A 15,475-nucleotide genomic window follows, 5' to 3' on the forward strand; every position below is an offset into this window, starting at 1 on the left:
TATATATATATATATATATATATATATATACCATTATAATGATCGATAAAATTAAAAAAATTTAAAAAAGAATTTTTTCTAAAAATGCAAATTTAAGAAAAAAACGTAAATTTAACATCAAGTCTTTGCTGAGCCTGAATTTCTCCTTAATGCATAAATGCCTCACAACGACTGCCACTTTATTTAAACTAGACTTATTAGGTTACCCGACGTTCCATTAAATTGTGACTGGTCCAAGCAAATAATTATAACAAATTCTCCACTGGTTTTTTTAGAACAGATGAAAGAAAGTCAGTAAGTAAAATATAATTTATAAAATTTAATACCCAGAACTGCCTTTAGCACCACTGATTCTACGCCTAACACAGCGTGAAATCGAACGACCGCATGTTACTTGGGCTGATGGCACCATCGATAATGAACATCTAGGCAGGCTGAAGAGCAACTGCTGCTGCATATGGGTGAAACCACGTGTTTGGGATGATCCAACCACTTGGGAACAGGATGAATACGAAGTATGCAAGTATCGGATTACAAGGTTTTGAAGGAAAAAATCGGAAGTTCAAGGAAGAAAATAAGGAGCACTAAATTATACTTCTGTATAGAGTTATTGACAAAGAAGGTTTCAGGTTTTCTTTAGGAGTTTCTTTGGCTGATTTGGAATGTGCGTCGTAACAGCAAAATAAGGCTCCAAAATCGGAATTTGCAACATTCTTCACCACAAGTTAATCAGCAACACTAATAAAACCCTTCAAAATACTGTTTTTTTGAACGATTTCATCCAATTTGTTCCCAAAAAAATCCTTATAGGTTGAACACTGCCGCGGACATACTCTTCCAATGCTACCGAAACCAAATAACAGAAATTCATAATCAGTGAACGTAAATTAAATACCAATTACATTATGAATCTCGTGATTTTCTGGCAATAATCATTTCCGATCATTCAGCCGATGAACAGTGAACCACGTTCCATGTTCCGATGTCAATAAATTCATTAAATGAAAAACTAATGCTGTCCCAAATAATTTTTTTTGATACTGCTGATATCGTGCGACATATAGTATGAAACGCATTAAACTGAAACTCATTATGAAAACTCACTTGACAAGGATTCCATAAATCGTCAACAGTGAGAAGTTGTGAATTTTGATCCATCTAATACAATATGCTTTTATCCCTCCAACATTTTTTTTTTTGAACGACCTAATAAATACATTTCGCGCAATACTTACTGCCAAGACTGTTCGAGAAGTGATTCAGAGACATTCCCAGCAAATTCGATTCGGTCCTTGGTTGTCATCGTCTTTTCGTAGGTTGACGCCTAGAAAAAGACCGCCCTGGTTAAAAAGAAATATTATGCTTCTTGCTATGTATGATAACAAACGCATGAATTCCCATTAAGTTCCAGAAAAATCATAACCACATTCAAGGTTATCCTGAATCTTTCATTACTTCCTGCAAGAATCCATTTACATAACGAGAAAAAGTGATGCTTCCTCCGAAATAAAAAATCGTCAAATATGAAACGACTCTTATGCTGATCAATAAAAATTTACCATGCTATCAGTGACAACCATTATTGAACGCAGTTTATCGAAATAAACGAACCATCGCCCTGCACCATCATTGATAACGCAACAATCAAAAGTGTCGCGCGGCATATTGATATGGACTTCAAAACTCAAAACTTCATGATACAAAATTTTCGGATTTTAAAATTTTTGGAAAACTCTCATCTTGATGAATAAACTGGATGCATTAATGAGAATCGAAAAAAGGGAGGGTTCTAGAATCATAGATTTTAACAAATAATTTCGCATAGAAAATTCACTAGTCAAACAAAATAGTAAAAGTAAAGTGTGAGTTTATTGGGTAATTGATCATGAAAAAAGTACTAGCCCACAATAAATCCTTAAAGTTTTCAAATTACAATTTTAAAAAACAATCACCGTGACACCACGTCAACTGTGATAACAGATTAAAAGCTTAAAACAAAACTGAAGAAAAATACGACATGTAAAAATAAAAATGGTGCTGTAATGACCCCATGAGCATTCTGCATGCAAAAATAATCAATAGACAAAACAATTTGAAAGTAAGGCAGATGAAAAACTTGAAAAGATATGACCATAAAAATACAAATAAACAATATAGAATGACAAATTACGGCCAATAAAGCTTATTTGTAATTGACGAATGTTTCCAAATAATCATGAATTCCACCGATTATCATTTCTCCGATTTGAAAACAGCATACATGAAAATAACCCATAGAAAATTAATGAAAAGCTCAAAAAAAGAACAAAAGCATTTATCCATATAAAGCCAACAGCAAAAAGGAATTCATTCATTACAAGGCTGTTCGTATCAAAAAGTAGTGAGATAATATGAATCAGTAACGCATGAAATTGAAGGCAGTAGCACTAGCTATCGTACTACATGAAAATTATCAAAAAAAAGTCAAGCGGAATCTATCTTTTCATATCTATCACGTAGTACAGTAGTAAGTTGTACAGCATAAACTATGGTAAAACATTAACTATGGCTAAGAGGCATGAAGCGTGAAGTCATTTGTCATCATTTATCGATTATTACTAAAATTAAATGGTTACATTGTGATATGCATCCACATACTTCGATGAATGTGGATACTGTGCAACATACCAATCATGTACGTACATCAAAATGGTCAAGGGTTGACCAAGAATCAATGATAACCACATAACGATGTTTCCAAGACGGCCTCCTTTTAGTATTTTTTCAGTAAAAATACTGAGGGGTATTTGTGCCATCATGCAGAGATATGCCCAAAAACGAAACATATGGAGTGGAACTGATACCTGAAACATGGATAATTTTAATCATTTTCCTTTATTTCTCTAAAGATCCAAACTACAAAGTCGAATGCAAATTATACAAATTGAAAAAATGACAAATCTTGCTAATCTACTAAAATATTAGCAAGATTTCAATACGATGTTTCATTTGTAATATTGAGAATGATTACAAGAGCACAATCATTCTGATTACCTACCTTCGTTTGGACTATAAAACTGATGTTACTAAGATTAGTTACAGTTTGGAGCATCATTTTATAATCGAAACAATCAATTCGTGATTTCACTATGATCTACTTTTAGAACTCCAAGCGTTGACAAAGCGTGCCTGCACAGTAATCAAAATCCACCATACTTTACTTAGCCTCTTAAAAAAAGAAACTTTATCAGTAATAATTTTCCAATTTCAAGAATTCCCGATATATTAACTCCTTCTAGCTTTTAATTATAAAACTAAAAAATTTTATTGATATGAAATTATGAAGTATCACTAACGAGATACTCATGAAAAAATGCAGACACGAAGAAAACGGCACATGCAGCACTCATCTTGCTAAAGCCATTAAATATCATTGGCCGATAAATATGTCGAAGAGCCCAACGATGTACCGGTATATTCCATGTCTTCCAAAATACTGCCAAAGTTTCTGCATTCCAGAAATCTCTGAAGAAACCGTTATTCTTTCATTACCAATAATAATTCAACATTGCTATGGATTTAGACTTCTTTTTGGTTCATGATTCTCTATTCAAAAACATGAAAAGCAAAGGGAAGTCACATGCAGCATCGCAGTATTGCAAAATGTAGAAGTATATTAATTTAGTCGAAGATAATTTTGACGTGCAAACAGGACATCAAACTGCAGAAGTTTTTTCCATTAGTTACATTGATGAGAATAACGAGAAAAAAATAATTCGCATGGCCCATCTAGCAAAAACGAAGACGTATTACAAAGAACAAACAATATGTACAGCTTAATCCAAAGGCTCTGATTTATACCATGAATTAGAACTTTGGATACGAAATAATTTTTGCTTGTAACTCAGTGAGATGACAAAATCCTATATTCCATAGTTTGATGAAATGAAGCCCAATAATCTTAGTAATCATGGGAAGAATTATAAATTATAAAGAATTATAAATGCATGATTTAGACATCTTATTTTCTCAATCCATTAATCATTTATAAAATTTCTTTCAACTCACAAATAGAACTGTCTGTCGGCGAATTCCATTAATTCAGCAATAAGATTGAGAAGAGAATGGAAAGCAGTATAGAAGGAAATAAGCCAAATTACATGATTCGGCACAGCTAATTTAAGAACTCTTTCGACGCACAAGCTAAAATTCATTGCTGTAAATGGTTCCACACTATTTCGTAACAGAGGTGTTACCCATTGTTGGCATAAAGCTGTTATGATCAGCGTCAGACAACCAAACTGAAATGCAAGCTAACATTATATAAAATAAATCAAAGGACTAGAAATATGATAATTTCAATGTTATGAAGCAAAAAAAAAGTTTTAAATAAGCATAACTTTTTTAACATGCGCTTCTAAAGTTTCAAAATCAAATGTTATGAAAGTTAAAAAATAAGTTTTTTGAAGTAGACAAGCAAAAAATTAAACCTCGGCAGTTCGCTTCATGATGAACGATTTTCTTCGTCCATTTGTTCGTGGAAATTGTAATTCATAGCATAAAGTTGGAGCAAATATAAAGTAGTATAAATTTTGTAGTGTCAAATTGTGTGGATATGTCAGTAGATTTCCTTTCTGTAAAGTTAAACTTCGAACTTTGATCTAGGGATCAATAATTACTTCGGGATATTTCCGCTTGAACAAGTTTTCTGGAAAAGCAAGGGAAAAAAATCTGAAAGCAAAAAAAACATCGACTTTTAGGTTGGTTTGTAAAAAAACGGAAGATTCAAAATTTAAAGACTGAAGGAAAAAGTACAACAAACAGGCCAATAGTGCAAGTTATTCATTTTAGTAGTGTATTTCATTTTCAGAAAAAATGTGAGCAGAACAAGAGATAGAAAATTGACACGAAGCGAGTACGGTAAGAGATAGGAAATCAATAAGCCGTGCCACATGAGATTAGGCAGTAGCTACAAAAATAGTGCATACAAGGAAAAGCAATTTAAAAATTCACAAACAAAAAGAGTAGATGATTTTTTAAAATAAAGAGTCATAATCATGCAAGTGTGACCATATCAAGATGAGGATATGTTCTCTGGGTTTCACCCAAAAAATCCATCTATATCAGTTATTGATCTTAACCAATAAATATCGAAATTATTTGATGAGGGATGTCATTACGAAACTTTTGCTATGAAAACAAGCGAGATTTATATAACAGCAACGGCAGCTCTGAATGTAGACAAGACTTGGAAAATTGTGAAAGCTTAAGTCATTTCACGCAGATAAGACAGTGCTTAAGCTTACTAGTAAAAATATAAATAAAACCGACAAAAATAAAAGGCAGAAAACTAAAAAGTTGAATAACGACTAGAAAAAAAATTGTCACCGGCTAGTCTTGATATTCACTGCACGCTTTAGGCGACATCGAAAACACTTTTGTGGGAAGTTGATCTTTCAATAATTGTTAGTACGTAAACTACGCCTAAAATCTGCAAGATCAGGATGCATTTTCAAATGTTGTGAATAATGAGGTGGGATGACATAATGAAATAATCAAATTTCGAAATTCCAGCTTCATACAAGTCACAAGAACTACAAATTACATGAAATTAATGAAATAATTAGGAATGAAAACAAAAACATAAGTAATTTAAATTTAACTAACAAAAAATAAGTTCTGTAAGTACACGCATTATTATTTAGAAAACGTTATTTCACATGATGATTTCACATGACGGTATTCCAACTCTGACCGTGAAATTAAAAACGACGAAAAATTAAGTGGAAACAAGACTTGAAAATTAAAACTGCGAAGGAAATCTTTAATTTACCTTAAAATTCCTGTTCTTCGTATTTATACACCTATACCAATAGTTTGTATGAACATATGACGTGAGCTTCAGAAAAAGTATTACATACACCGAGAGTGAAAACACTGAATATAATGGATAACTCTGAAAACAAATCAAGGATGGCATCGATTTGAAGCTTGCTAGCTTCTAGGATATACAACCTAATTAAATGATTAGGAAACAGACTGTATTTATTCCGAAATGTTACCTGCAAAGTCCAAATGATTACAGCAGGTACGGATATATGTAATGAGAATATGCACAAGTAGAAGGCGAAAGCCAGTTGATTGCTAAGCCATTTCCATACTAAAATAAAAAAATACCTCCCATAAACATTGCTCGGACACAGAGTTCCAATACCTTTCGATTTGACAAAAAACCAGAAAGACCAATTCATGAAACCTTTCAAGTATTTGAGATGAAAACTCTAGACTGATTTTACTATTTAACATACCCAACGATTTTTCCACAGTAAATACAGTGACAATGGATATGTTCGACATGAGCACCATTGCCAGATTAGGCCATTTCCACCAAGGATCCGTTGAAATAAAATAAATCCAACTAGTTGGTGATACCAACAGACCATACCTGCAAAATATCAAATGAGAAAAGCCAATTAGCAATTACTTGGGTATCATTAGGTCTTATCACTTGCTTTATGATGTTTTCAAGAGCAACACGACCATTTGATACGAACAGTAGAAGAACTGCAAGATTTAAAAATCCTCGATAATCCTTCCAACCGGAACTCCCACTGAACAATGAATCCTGCGCAACATGAACTGGTTTTTCTGGATCGTAACTATTTCTGAAAAAAAGGAAGGCGAATGGAAACATAGACAAGGAAGGAAGATGAAATTCATTAAATAGGATAGCGATCTTCCCAACTTTAACTTGAAAAAATGGCTAATACAAGCAAATATAAATAGGTTTATGGCATTAACTACAATAACTCAAGATTCAAAAAACATTAAAAGAAGAAAAGGCAAAACTTACCTTTTAAAAGCAAGTGAAATAAGTGAAGAATGACTTGACGATGACGAGATATTGGTATCATTTGACTGCCAAGATCGTAATCGCCTTCGTGGGGAATGCTCATGATCATTCATTCTTCCTTAAAAATGGAAACTACAAATTTTAACAGGAAGAGAAACATTAAGCGATCGCTCCGTCAATAAAATACGTAAGTCAATTTTTGGCAGCAGTTGCTCTTCTTTCAAAGAAAATTTTTTCGAAAGGTTTGCATCGGATTTCTTTCAAAGGTGTGCATTGGATGTGATACATGCTTAAGCACAGAAACGCCCTGACATTCTCAAGGATATCAGTGAGTAAGGCAACTTCAATAAACCATATCAAGCCTTCCCACCGGGCATACATGCCATCCCATTTCAACAGTAACTCAATACGAACTTCAAAGGTTTCCAAGTCATGATGCCTGATACGCAGAAGAAGATACGTACACGCCACGTAACAAGCTAAATATATGTTATGTGGCGTAGCAAGTTTCGACGGAAAAAGTGAAATTGTGCCAGTTTCCAATACATAATCAGAGAGTATGACAACTTCACTAAGGATCCGCTTTGTGCTGCTAACACTCCATTCCCCATCCGATCACACTGTTAGTTCCTCGCATTTTTTATCAGTCTCCTCCGTTTATTCATCACACAGTTGCAAACAAATGTCCTATTTTTAAGCTTTCTATACCACTTCTATACCTGTCCTACCCATTCCTAATTAATCATTTTCAAACTGGAAAGCCTGCCACCTCTCCTCCTGTAAATGACCACTGTATCCGAGGGAGAGGACAGTGCTGAGCTGACTGATAACGAAACATTACATGTAAAGAAGAATCCCGCAATTACCGAGAGAAAAGATTAGGAGACAGCTATCTCAGTATCTTCTCATGATACCCGAACGAAACTATCGCCGAATACCTCCACTGTCGCAATCCTGCCCAGAAGTAAGACAACAAGGTCACCCATCCACGTCCACCTCCGACTTGTCCCTTTCCTTTCAACTATCGCTCGTTCGATATCTTATGCATGCAAATTTTTATCCCAACCAATGTACGTTATGCCTTCTTAAGACCCCTGGTTGAGACTCAAAAGAAGCAGCAATGGGACGAGCCAGGAAGGAGACGAGCAAGAAAGAACACGAGCTAGAAAGAGCACGTTTATTTCACAGGAAGACTGAACTTATTAAATCCTTCCAGAGAATAAATCTGTCTGTTCTTGCTTGTTGTTGCACATTCTCGTTCAATTCTATGCAAATGCTTAGCAAGTGCATCTATAAATGAGTGAGGTTAATGAGTAACAGATATTCTTTAGTTGATCACTTGGCCTGACGGTTGCACCGGGCAGTTCCATTGGTGAGTTTTTATCTCGACCTTTCATATCCATCAATCCCGAGTAGGGAAATGGGTAATTAGTTGTGGGAAATGACAGGTTGGAGCGCTTTTTTAGAAAAAATCCTCTATCGAAGAAATGAAGTTTAATAAAGTTATTAATTAAAATTTGATAAACAAGCGAATCCCTTAGTGCAATGCTCAGTTAATGTTGACGAAGATTCACCATTGCTCAGCTTACTTAATTAGTTAATAGAAAGTTTAGGTATTTCGATTGTTGGCTTCCTTTTAAAGCGACAGTTCAACATTTTCCTATCACTACTGATGACTTTGTGCATAACCACCTGGCAACAAAATGAAATCGAAAATTAAGGTCCTCCAAATAAATACACTTTCATGTCTGTTTGGGATCCTATAAGTTTTATGAGTTTTACGTTTTACGTTCTTAGCTTTGCGTTTTACGATTTACAAGTTTTACGCAATTGAAAAATTTCCAGTGTTGATTTAACATAAGCATATCACAGTATCAGGATAAAGGAAATATTTCAGTAGAACAGAAGATTGAGATACTAACGATGTGTACGAAAAATAATTGAACTGAAATTAGATTAAATTATATTAAATCGAAACTCATTAAACTGAATTTCAATGAAATATAAGAGAGATAAGGAGCTCTTGACCATTATCACTGTACCATCCACAAGAATATTCATTATATCAGTGTATCAACCATGAAAATATATAGATATATAGCTAATGAAACAGTTTAATAATTTCCCCTACCATTCATTCATTTGCTCGTTTAACTTTAAACGTTCAAGATTTTCTGGAACATGACGGTTCAAGACCCTGCACATTTAAAGTCATTCAAATGAATTCCAGATCTACACTTTGTTTGTAGAAAACAGCGGAAAAAACCAAAGGCAATGAAGATTCAACAAGTTTGGCAGGAAAAACTGAATCGGAAATTACGGAAGTCACAAGCAGACGAACTGTCGAAGCCATATCCTTCTCTTCCGAAGTTGTTATACCTTTTATTGAAAGCAATTGTTTTGTGGAAGCTTTCCTGCTCGCCAATTTATCATTTCGATTTGTGTTTACCTAACCCTAAAGTTAATTGGAAAATAATAGGAGACTACTTTTCTTTTCGGCTTTCATTACGGGAAGCATTCTTTATTTGTATAGATTTTTCACTTTTTGGCTCAGGAAAATGAACAGTCCGGAATTGAAGCAGAACTTCCAATAGAAGTAAAGGGAAAAACCTTCTTGAAAGATGGCGAAATAATTGAAATTGATAGAAAACGGTACTTTTGATGTTTTCATATTCTAATGATGTAAAATCTTGAAGTGACCAAATGCAATGATCACGAATAACCCTTTGGTTGATTAATAACGGATGATAAGACAGGAATGGCTGACATCGTTATACTTGCGCACCAATCATTTTTTCAAAGTTTTCAATAACTTCCGTAGACTTTTTCCTAACTTTCTTTAGACCTATGATGGAAGATCTGACAGACACTATGAATATCTTATTCATCTAGATTAATTTTCATAAAGTAAATCAAACACAATGAATTTTAATTTAAATTTCAAAAAAGTTTCAGTTACATTATAGATGGACCAATAAAAGGCGATTATGGTATCGTTGGCCTAATGGAGAGAGGAAATTCTAAAGCACTGTTTGCTTTGCATTACGAAGCACAAAAATGTAAAATCAAACGGTTGCAGGTTTAATAAATTTGTCAACGACCATTTCCTTAACTCAAAAACTGTAATTGAAATTAATGCTGTTTCGAGTTTTATTCGTATTATAAGCGTCCATCAAATTGTTATTAGAATATGAAGCAAAAACAGTTCATAGATCATTTGATAACAAATAAATATTTATTCTCTTTATATTGTTGCCAATTGCCAATATCTCGTTAGGTCGTAAGGCTTTGTAACATAAATCATTTAGTCTTCATAATCTTAAATATGTTTTATGTTTTATGACCACGAAAATATGTTTTATGTGTTTTAAAATATGTTTTATGACCACGAAATGACCGAATGATGTCAATGATATTTTAATATACAAAAGCCTGATGGTCACAAAAATACCGTAGAGTTATTAATTTCAAATGCCCGAATATAACTGATACAAATTATAGGTGGAAATAGACGTATTGAAAAGTAGCACAAAAGTCAGAAAATTGACGCATATTTTTTCATTAATTTCGCAAGGGAAGAATGCAAAGGTTGATATACGATATTTTATGACAAAAATGGTAAGCTGGCTTAATTAAATGCTGCAAAGTAACAGTTAAAGTATTATTGAATATTAATGTACGATCTTGAAATCACGTTCTTCGAAGAAATATGTAGAATCCTACAGAAATTATAAAAAAATATGCCATAAAACCAATTCATTCCTACCCTTTTTTGTTCTGTAGTGCCTTTGACTAAATTTACTCACGAAAATATTAATGTTTACACTAAATTAAATGTCTAAATTGAAACTATATTAGTGCCAATAAATGTTTCTTTGTTGAGTTCTTGCTGGAAGTAGTTGTACCATCTCCAGCGTTTTCAGTAACATTCATCTTTCAGAACTGATTTAAAATTTGAGTTTTTATTCAACTGAAGTACGAATCCATCATTTGCTACTTGAGTTTAAGTGAGGAGTTTTCCTTGCGGTAAATTGGAATTGTCCTGACACTAGTAACTGCCAATATCTGTTATGATGAAAATCCAGTTTGGCGAGACGGTCAGTGATCTTCGTGATAGATTCAGAGAATTTTCCACAGCCACGAGCTTGAAGCTTTCATATTTGGCAATTGAGTGCATCGAAGAGATTCATAAAATCGGATTTATTCATCGAGGTGGAATAGTAACTTCAATTAAACTTTTATATTTTTTCTCCGTCTTTCTTTTTTTTCCATCAGACATTTTCATAACAAATTTTTCTCTGCAAGGAGCAGAGATTTGTATTTTATTAAGATTTCTTCTTTATAAGATATAAAACCGGCAGTTTATGCGATTGGATTAGAATCGGAAGAAAGTCAATTATTCCTTCTTGGATTTGGCCTTGCACGACGTTACAAGACAACTGACAAAAACACATCGGTGTACGTAGAACCTTACCGTGCAATTATTTCATCTAAGTGGATAATTTTCCACTTTCATTTATATAGTGTTTTTTTTTTCCTTTTAAAATTTTGTGACAACAAATTCTGTGACATCCTGTAATGTAATGTATTGCTTAGGAAATAAAATTTGATAAATTTAATAGATTATTTGTAATTTTCATAAAGATCGGAAATTTAGGGAGTTTTTTTGCCTAAAAAAAGAATCAGATTTACTTCAATTTTGGTTTGATTAAATGATATTTTGATAAATTATTCTTTCAAATTTGATCTAATTCTTTTGATTTCAATTCTTAAGTATCTATTTTCATATCCTCTTTTTTCATGCATTCGTTATCATTAATATATTGGAAAATTCAGGAAAAAACGCAATAAAGTGCATCGAATGGGTAATATCCGTTATATGTCGAGAAACTCTCATAAATATTTGGAACGGTCTCGTAAAGATGATCTGGAAAGTTGGCTTTATATGATTGTTGAATTTTTCTTGACCACATCATCACTGCCATGGGAGGATGAAAAGAATCATACAGCGGTGCTAAAAAAAAAGGAAGCTTTTATGAATAACGGTAAGGCATTGATATTTAATAAGCTCGGCTACTTTTGTTCCTGGAAAATCCTACTCGGTCCTTCTTCAGTGATGCTACAGGTAATGTTGCTTAATTTATATGTGTTTGTAGAAACAACATCTGGACTCTCTTGCACATTTTAATATATTAAAGTTGTGTTCTTCAGAAAACATCCAGAATTAAATGAATTTTCAGTTTAAGAAATATTCAAAGTCTTTTCTAATCTGAGAAGAAATACATTTCGAGAGTGATTTATTTGGCACTATTCAATTTTCAAAAACAAACTGTTTCAAACAAACTACCTGCCGGGGTCCTTGAAAATTAAATATAATTTACCATCAATTAAAATTGTATCGCATTTATCGCAATTTTATTTCATTCTTCCAAAGTCAATGTTTACTCACTTTACACTTTACAGGTTATCTCAAAATATTTAAAAAATGTAAAGGGTTGCCAGTCGGTGTAAATACCGTACTACGCCAAATAAACAGCTTTCAATATGATACAAAACCGGATTACCATTTAATCAAAAACATTTTCCGAAATGCTATTGTGAACGGCAATTATAAGGTTATTTGCAATGATATAAAAAAAAGATTGATATATATTTTTGTGCATACTGATATATATTTTTAAAAGTGAAAATTTTGAATTAGAGAAAATTAAAAAATTCCATACCACACTTGTGAAATTTCGTATGGGAATTCCACACGGGAAATATAAAATTCCTTAATTCTTTTCGATTTAAAATTTCCTCATTTCTAGATTTCTCATTTCTAGTATGATTAACAACAAACAATTTTTTTTGCATGACGTTTTAAAAATAGGTAGATTTCAATCAGATTTGAATTAAAATCAATTCAAACTAGAAATGACACGATGGTAAATATTATTTGTTCTCTGTAAATTACTTTGCTGAATTTGAAAGTAATTTACAGCAGCTGTCTCGGATTTAATTGATTTCACTGTAGAAGGTCAATATTTAGTATTTTGTTATTAGCATTCACATAAATTTTTCTAAATTTCATATGTTCCAATGACCTTTCTAAACTAAACGACTTCAAATATCTCATATCATTCTTTCATCATCTTAAATTTTAATTTTGATGCCTGACCGATCGAGTGGAGATCGTTATTTTGATTAGTTCTGTTGGCATTCGAAATGCAATTATAGCAAAGTATCGTATGGTTGTGATCCTTGAGAAGCAATGCTTGTTACAGTCTGAAAAACTGGACTGGGTGAAAGGGAAGGAAGATGAAATGGTACGAGCAGGCGCATGCGAATCCAAGATTTTCAATGTAAAATCTGAAAGAGAGAGAGAATTCAGTCAACGATCCCAGCGATCGGTTAGGCTAGAACAGAAAGAACGCGACTTGGGATCGAAAAGTGTTGACGAACAACAATCTGTATTCATGATGCCAAAGTCTAGCAGTCCCAAATGTATGTCAAAATTATTTCGGGAAATGAAGAATAAGATAAAAAGATCAGATTATCGATCGGATGGGGTGTGATAGCATTTTAATTGACTAAATATATTTAGTAATCAATTGATTAACTCAATTCACAGACTTGGTTCGTCATTTTCGGAGATATTTGAATGACTTCATTAAAGATTTTTCATTTATTTAACAAATTTTGCAGATGATTAGGCACTCGATCATCAGGTTCAATGAAATTCACTCGCTAGTACAATTAGTGATAGTTATTAGCAACTTGGTGAAGGTGGGGTAGCAAATATAAGTGACGAGCAAATGATCCGAAATTTTGGAAGTTTTCGTGGTGCTATAAATAAGATTTATTTATAAAACTACCAAATTTTCAGCAAAAATATTAGGTTTACATGATACAAAAAGTTGTTATTATACGCCTACGATCAATGCTAACGAAAGTTCTTATGTATTGGAATCGAAGACTTCCAAATCAAAACCCGGAAAGAAAAACACAAAGTCGAAGTCACGGAAATCTCGAAATCGTTAACTCTCATCTGCAATCATTTAAAATGTCTGATTAATATACTTTCTCTTCAAAAATCTCCAGAATGTTTATGAAATCGAATATATTCTAACGAATTTTAAATGAAATATGCACATTATCCTGTTGGATATAGCTGTTTTCAATCGAATAATACAACCGAGCCAAAAAATCGGTCAAACCCAAACATCATTCAAGTTTTTCTTACTGAATGGCCTCAACAAATGAATTCAAACTGAAGAGTGTATTAAAAAGAATGCACCCATGAAAGAGCTGCTGGACATTACATTCGAATCAGCCTCCTAGATTCTTTAATCCCGCATCTTTGAATTTGTACTAATTCGCAAATTGTTAGGAAAGTTTGCTCGGAAAAATAAACATTGCTTAATTTTTTCGGACCGTTTTCTTAAACACTATTCAAATTATGTTTATATTGTTCCTAGTTATCATCTTGACTTTCATCTTTTCAGTTTTTTTCCGGATATTGGTCTCCTTCTTACTGTAATCATTGCTGGCATTTCTGCATCAGCATGCAACTTGAAGGATTACACCAGACTTTTATGGCGGTCGGGATTCGTTTTTCTGTTTTCAACAAAGTTTCATTTTTGCACATCATCTTTATTTTGGTAACAAAAACAATGCGTCGCTTACAACGATTCGTATTATACAATTTCATAAACATATGTAGATAAAGAGATCGAGTAGTTTGGATAAGATGTATTATGTTACAAAAAAAATATATGAAAGGCCTTGACGAAGAAAAATGTCAGAGATTTAAATAACTGAGACTTAATGCAAGTTGAACTTCCATAAACTCCGATAGAATAGGACTGAAACAAGAATTGGCTAGAATGTGCCCTTTTTAAGATTTCAGTTAGACCTTTGAATTTTAGATAAAATGAAAATAGACTGCCTACGCAAACAACTGAATCACAGATAAGCACAACGGATATCCAACAAAAGTTTAAACAAAAAGTGACAGAAATATCTACCTACGTTATATGTTCAAATTTTGGAAAACAGATCAGCGTGACTAACAGGAGTATTTTCAACAATACCAAAAATTCTTTTAAATGACTAGAGAAAGAAAAGTAAGAGAAGCATTATAGATGAGATAACAAATGTTCATAGACCATAAATGATCCTTCCAATTCATTTAAAGCATTCCCGAACCCCGGGAAATAATTCTCAGCTTTCTTTCTTAAGTATACTACAAGAAACAGATGCTTTAAGAAAATTTAGGAAGTGTCCGACTTTTTGTTTTGAATCGTAGCCGTTGTTTATAAAATTTGACTTTGATTCATGTAATTCTGAAGTAATGATTGGTCGTTTGATGGGTTTGATAACCTTAAAGAGTTTGTCATATTGGGAGATGAGAAATCATCGGGTACAGATGGCGGTAATATTCGTACCTTCATTGGTGGAGGGTATCTTCTTTCCAGTAGTGATACTGCTTCGGTACGTATCGCATTAGCATAATCACTACTAACCAAACGATTACTGCAAGGATCCTGAAATATTAAAAAGACTTTGCTCGCAAAAAGATTTGCTAAATCTTACATCCTTGCTGACGATTATATATATATATATATATATATATATATATATATATATATATATATATAT

General features: G+C 33.0%; 6 protein-coding genes across 6 annotated transcripts in view; 2 read left to right on the plus strand and 4 right to left on the minus strand.

Annotated features, from left to right (window-relative positions):
* Positions 1-1,681, minus strand: part of LOAG_16350 (hypothetical protein) — a 4,581-nt gene extending 2,900 nt beyond the window's left edge. The window contains exons 1-2 of the mRNA XM_020449002.1: positions 1,560-1,681; positions 1,236-1,324 (exon numbers count right to left, since the gene is read on the minus strand). Of these exons, the coding sequence (XP_020307548.1) occupies positions 1,236-1,324; positions 1,560-1,664 (194 nt within the window). The 5' untranslated portion in view covers positions 1,665-1,681. The remainder of the gene's footprint in view (positions 1-1,235; positions 1,325-1,559) is intronic.
* A 922-nt stretch (positions 1,682-2,603) lies between these two features.
* Positions 2,604-4,487, minus strand: LOAG_07245 (diacylglycerol acyltransferase; the record flags this gene model as incomplete). The annotated part of the gene is made up of 4 exons (XM_003142779.1): positions 2,604-2,843; positions 3,336-3,504; positions 4,048-4,280; positions 4,470-4,487. 4 exons carry the CDS (start codon positions 4,485-4,487, stop codon positions 2,604-2,606), a joined length of 660 nt encoding a protein of 219 aa, XP_003142827.1.
* Positions 4,488-5,813: 1,326 nt separating this feature from the next.
* LOAG_07246 (hypothetical protein) lies at positions 5,814-6,945 on the minus strand (the record flags this gene model as incomplete). The annotated part of the gene is made up of 5 exons (XM_003142780.1): positions 5,814-5,843; positions 6,042-6,139; positions 6,288-6,424; positions 6,534-6,644; positions 6,833-6,945. The coding sequence occupies 5 exons, from the start codon at positions 6,943-6,945 to the stop codon at positions 5,814-5,816; spliced, it is 489 nt and encodes a 162-aa protein (XP_003142828.1).
* Positions 6,946-9,106: 2,161 nt separating this feature from the next.
* Positions 9,107-9,917, plus strand: LOAG_07247 (hypothetical protein; the record flags this gene model as incomplete). Its single annotated transcript, XM_003142781.1, has 3 exons — positions 9,107-9,292; positions 9,387-9,484; positions 9,788-9,917. The coding sequence occupies 3 exons, from the start codon at positions 9,107-9,109 to the stop codon at positions 9,915-9,917; spliced, it is 414 nt and encodes a 137-aa protein (XP_003142829.1).
* A 988-nt stretch (positions 9,918-10,905) lies between these two features.
* On the plus strand, positions 10,906-13,855 carry LOAG_07248 (hypothetical protein; the record flags this gene model as incomplete). The annotated part of the gene is made up of 6 exons (XM_003142782.1): positions 10,906-11,044; positions 11,179-11,290; positions 11,669-11,877; positions 12,296-12,447; positions 13,099-13,318; positions 13,701-13,855. 6 exons carry the CDS (start codon positions 10,906-10,908, stop codon positions 13,853-13,855), a joined length of 987 nt encoding a protein of 328 aa, XP_003142830.1.
* A 1,220-nt stretch (positions 13,856-15,075) lies between these two features.
* Positions 15,076-15,475, minus strand: part of LOAG_16351 (tyrosine-protein kinase receptor) — a gene marked incomplete at its 5' end in the record, with an annotated part of 5,966 nt that continues 5,566 nt past the window's right edge. Inside the window, one exon of the mRNA XM_020449003.1 lies at positions 15,076-15,360. Within this exon, the coding sequence (XP_020307549.1) occupies positions 15,130-15,360 (231 nt within the window). The 3' untranslated portion in view covers positions 15,076-15,129. The remainder of the gene's footprint in view (positions 15,361-15,475) is intronic.

The sequence above is a fragment of the Loa loa genome, assembly GCF_000183805.2.
Source record: "Loa loa unplaced genomic scaffold supercont3.1, whole genome shotgun sequence".
Taxonomy (NCBI): domain Eukaryota; kingdom Metazoa; phylum Nematoda; class Chromadorea; order Rhabditida; family Onchocercidae; genus Loa; species Loa loa.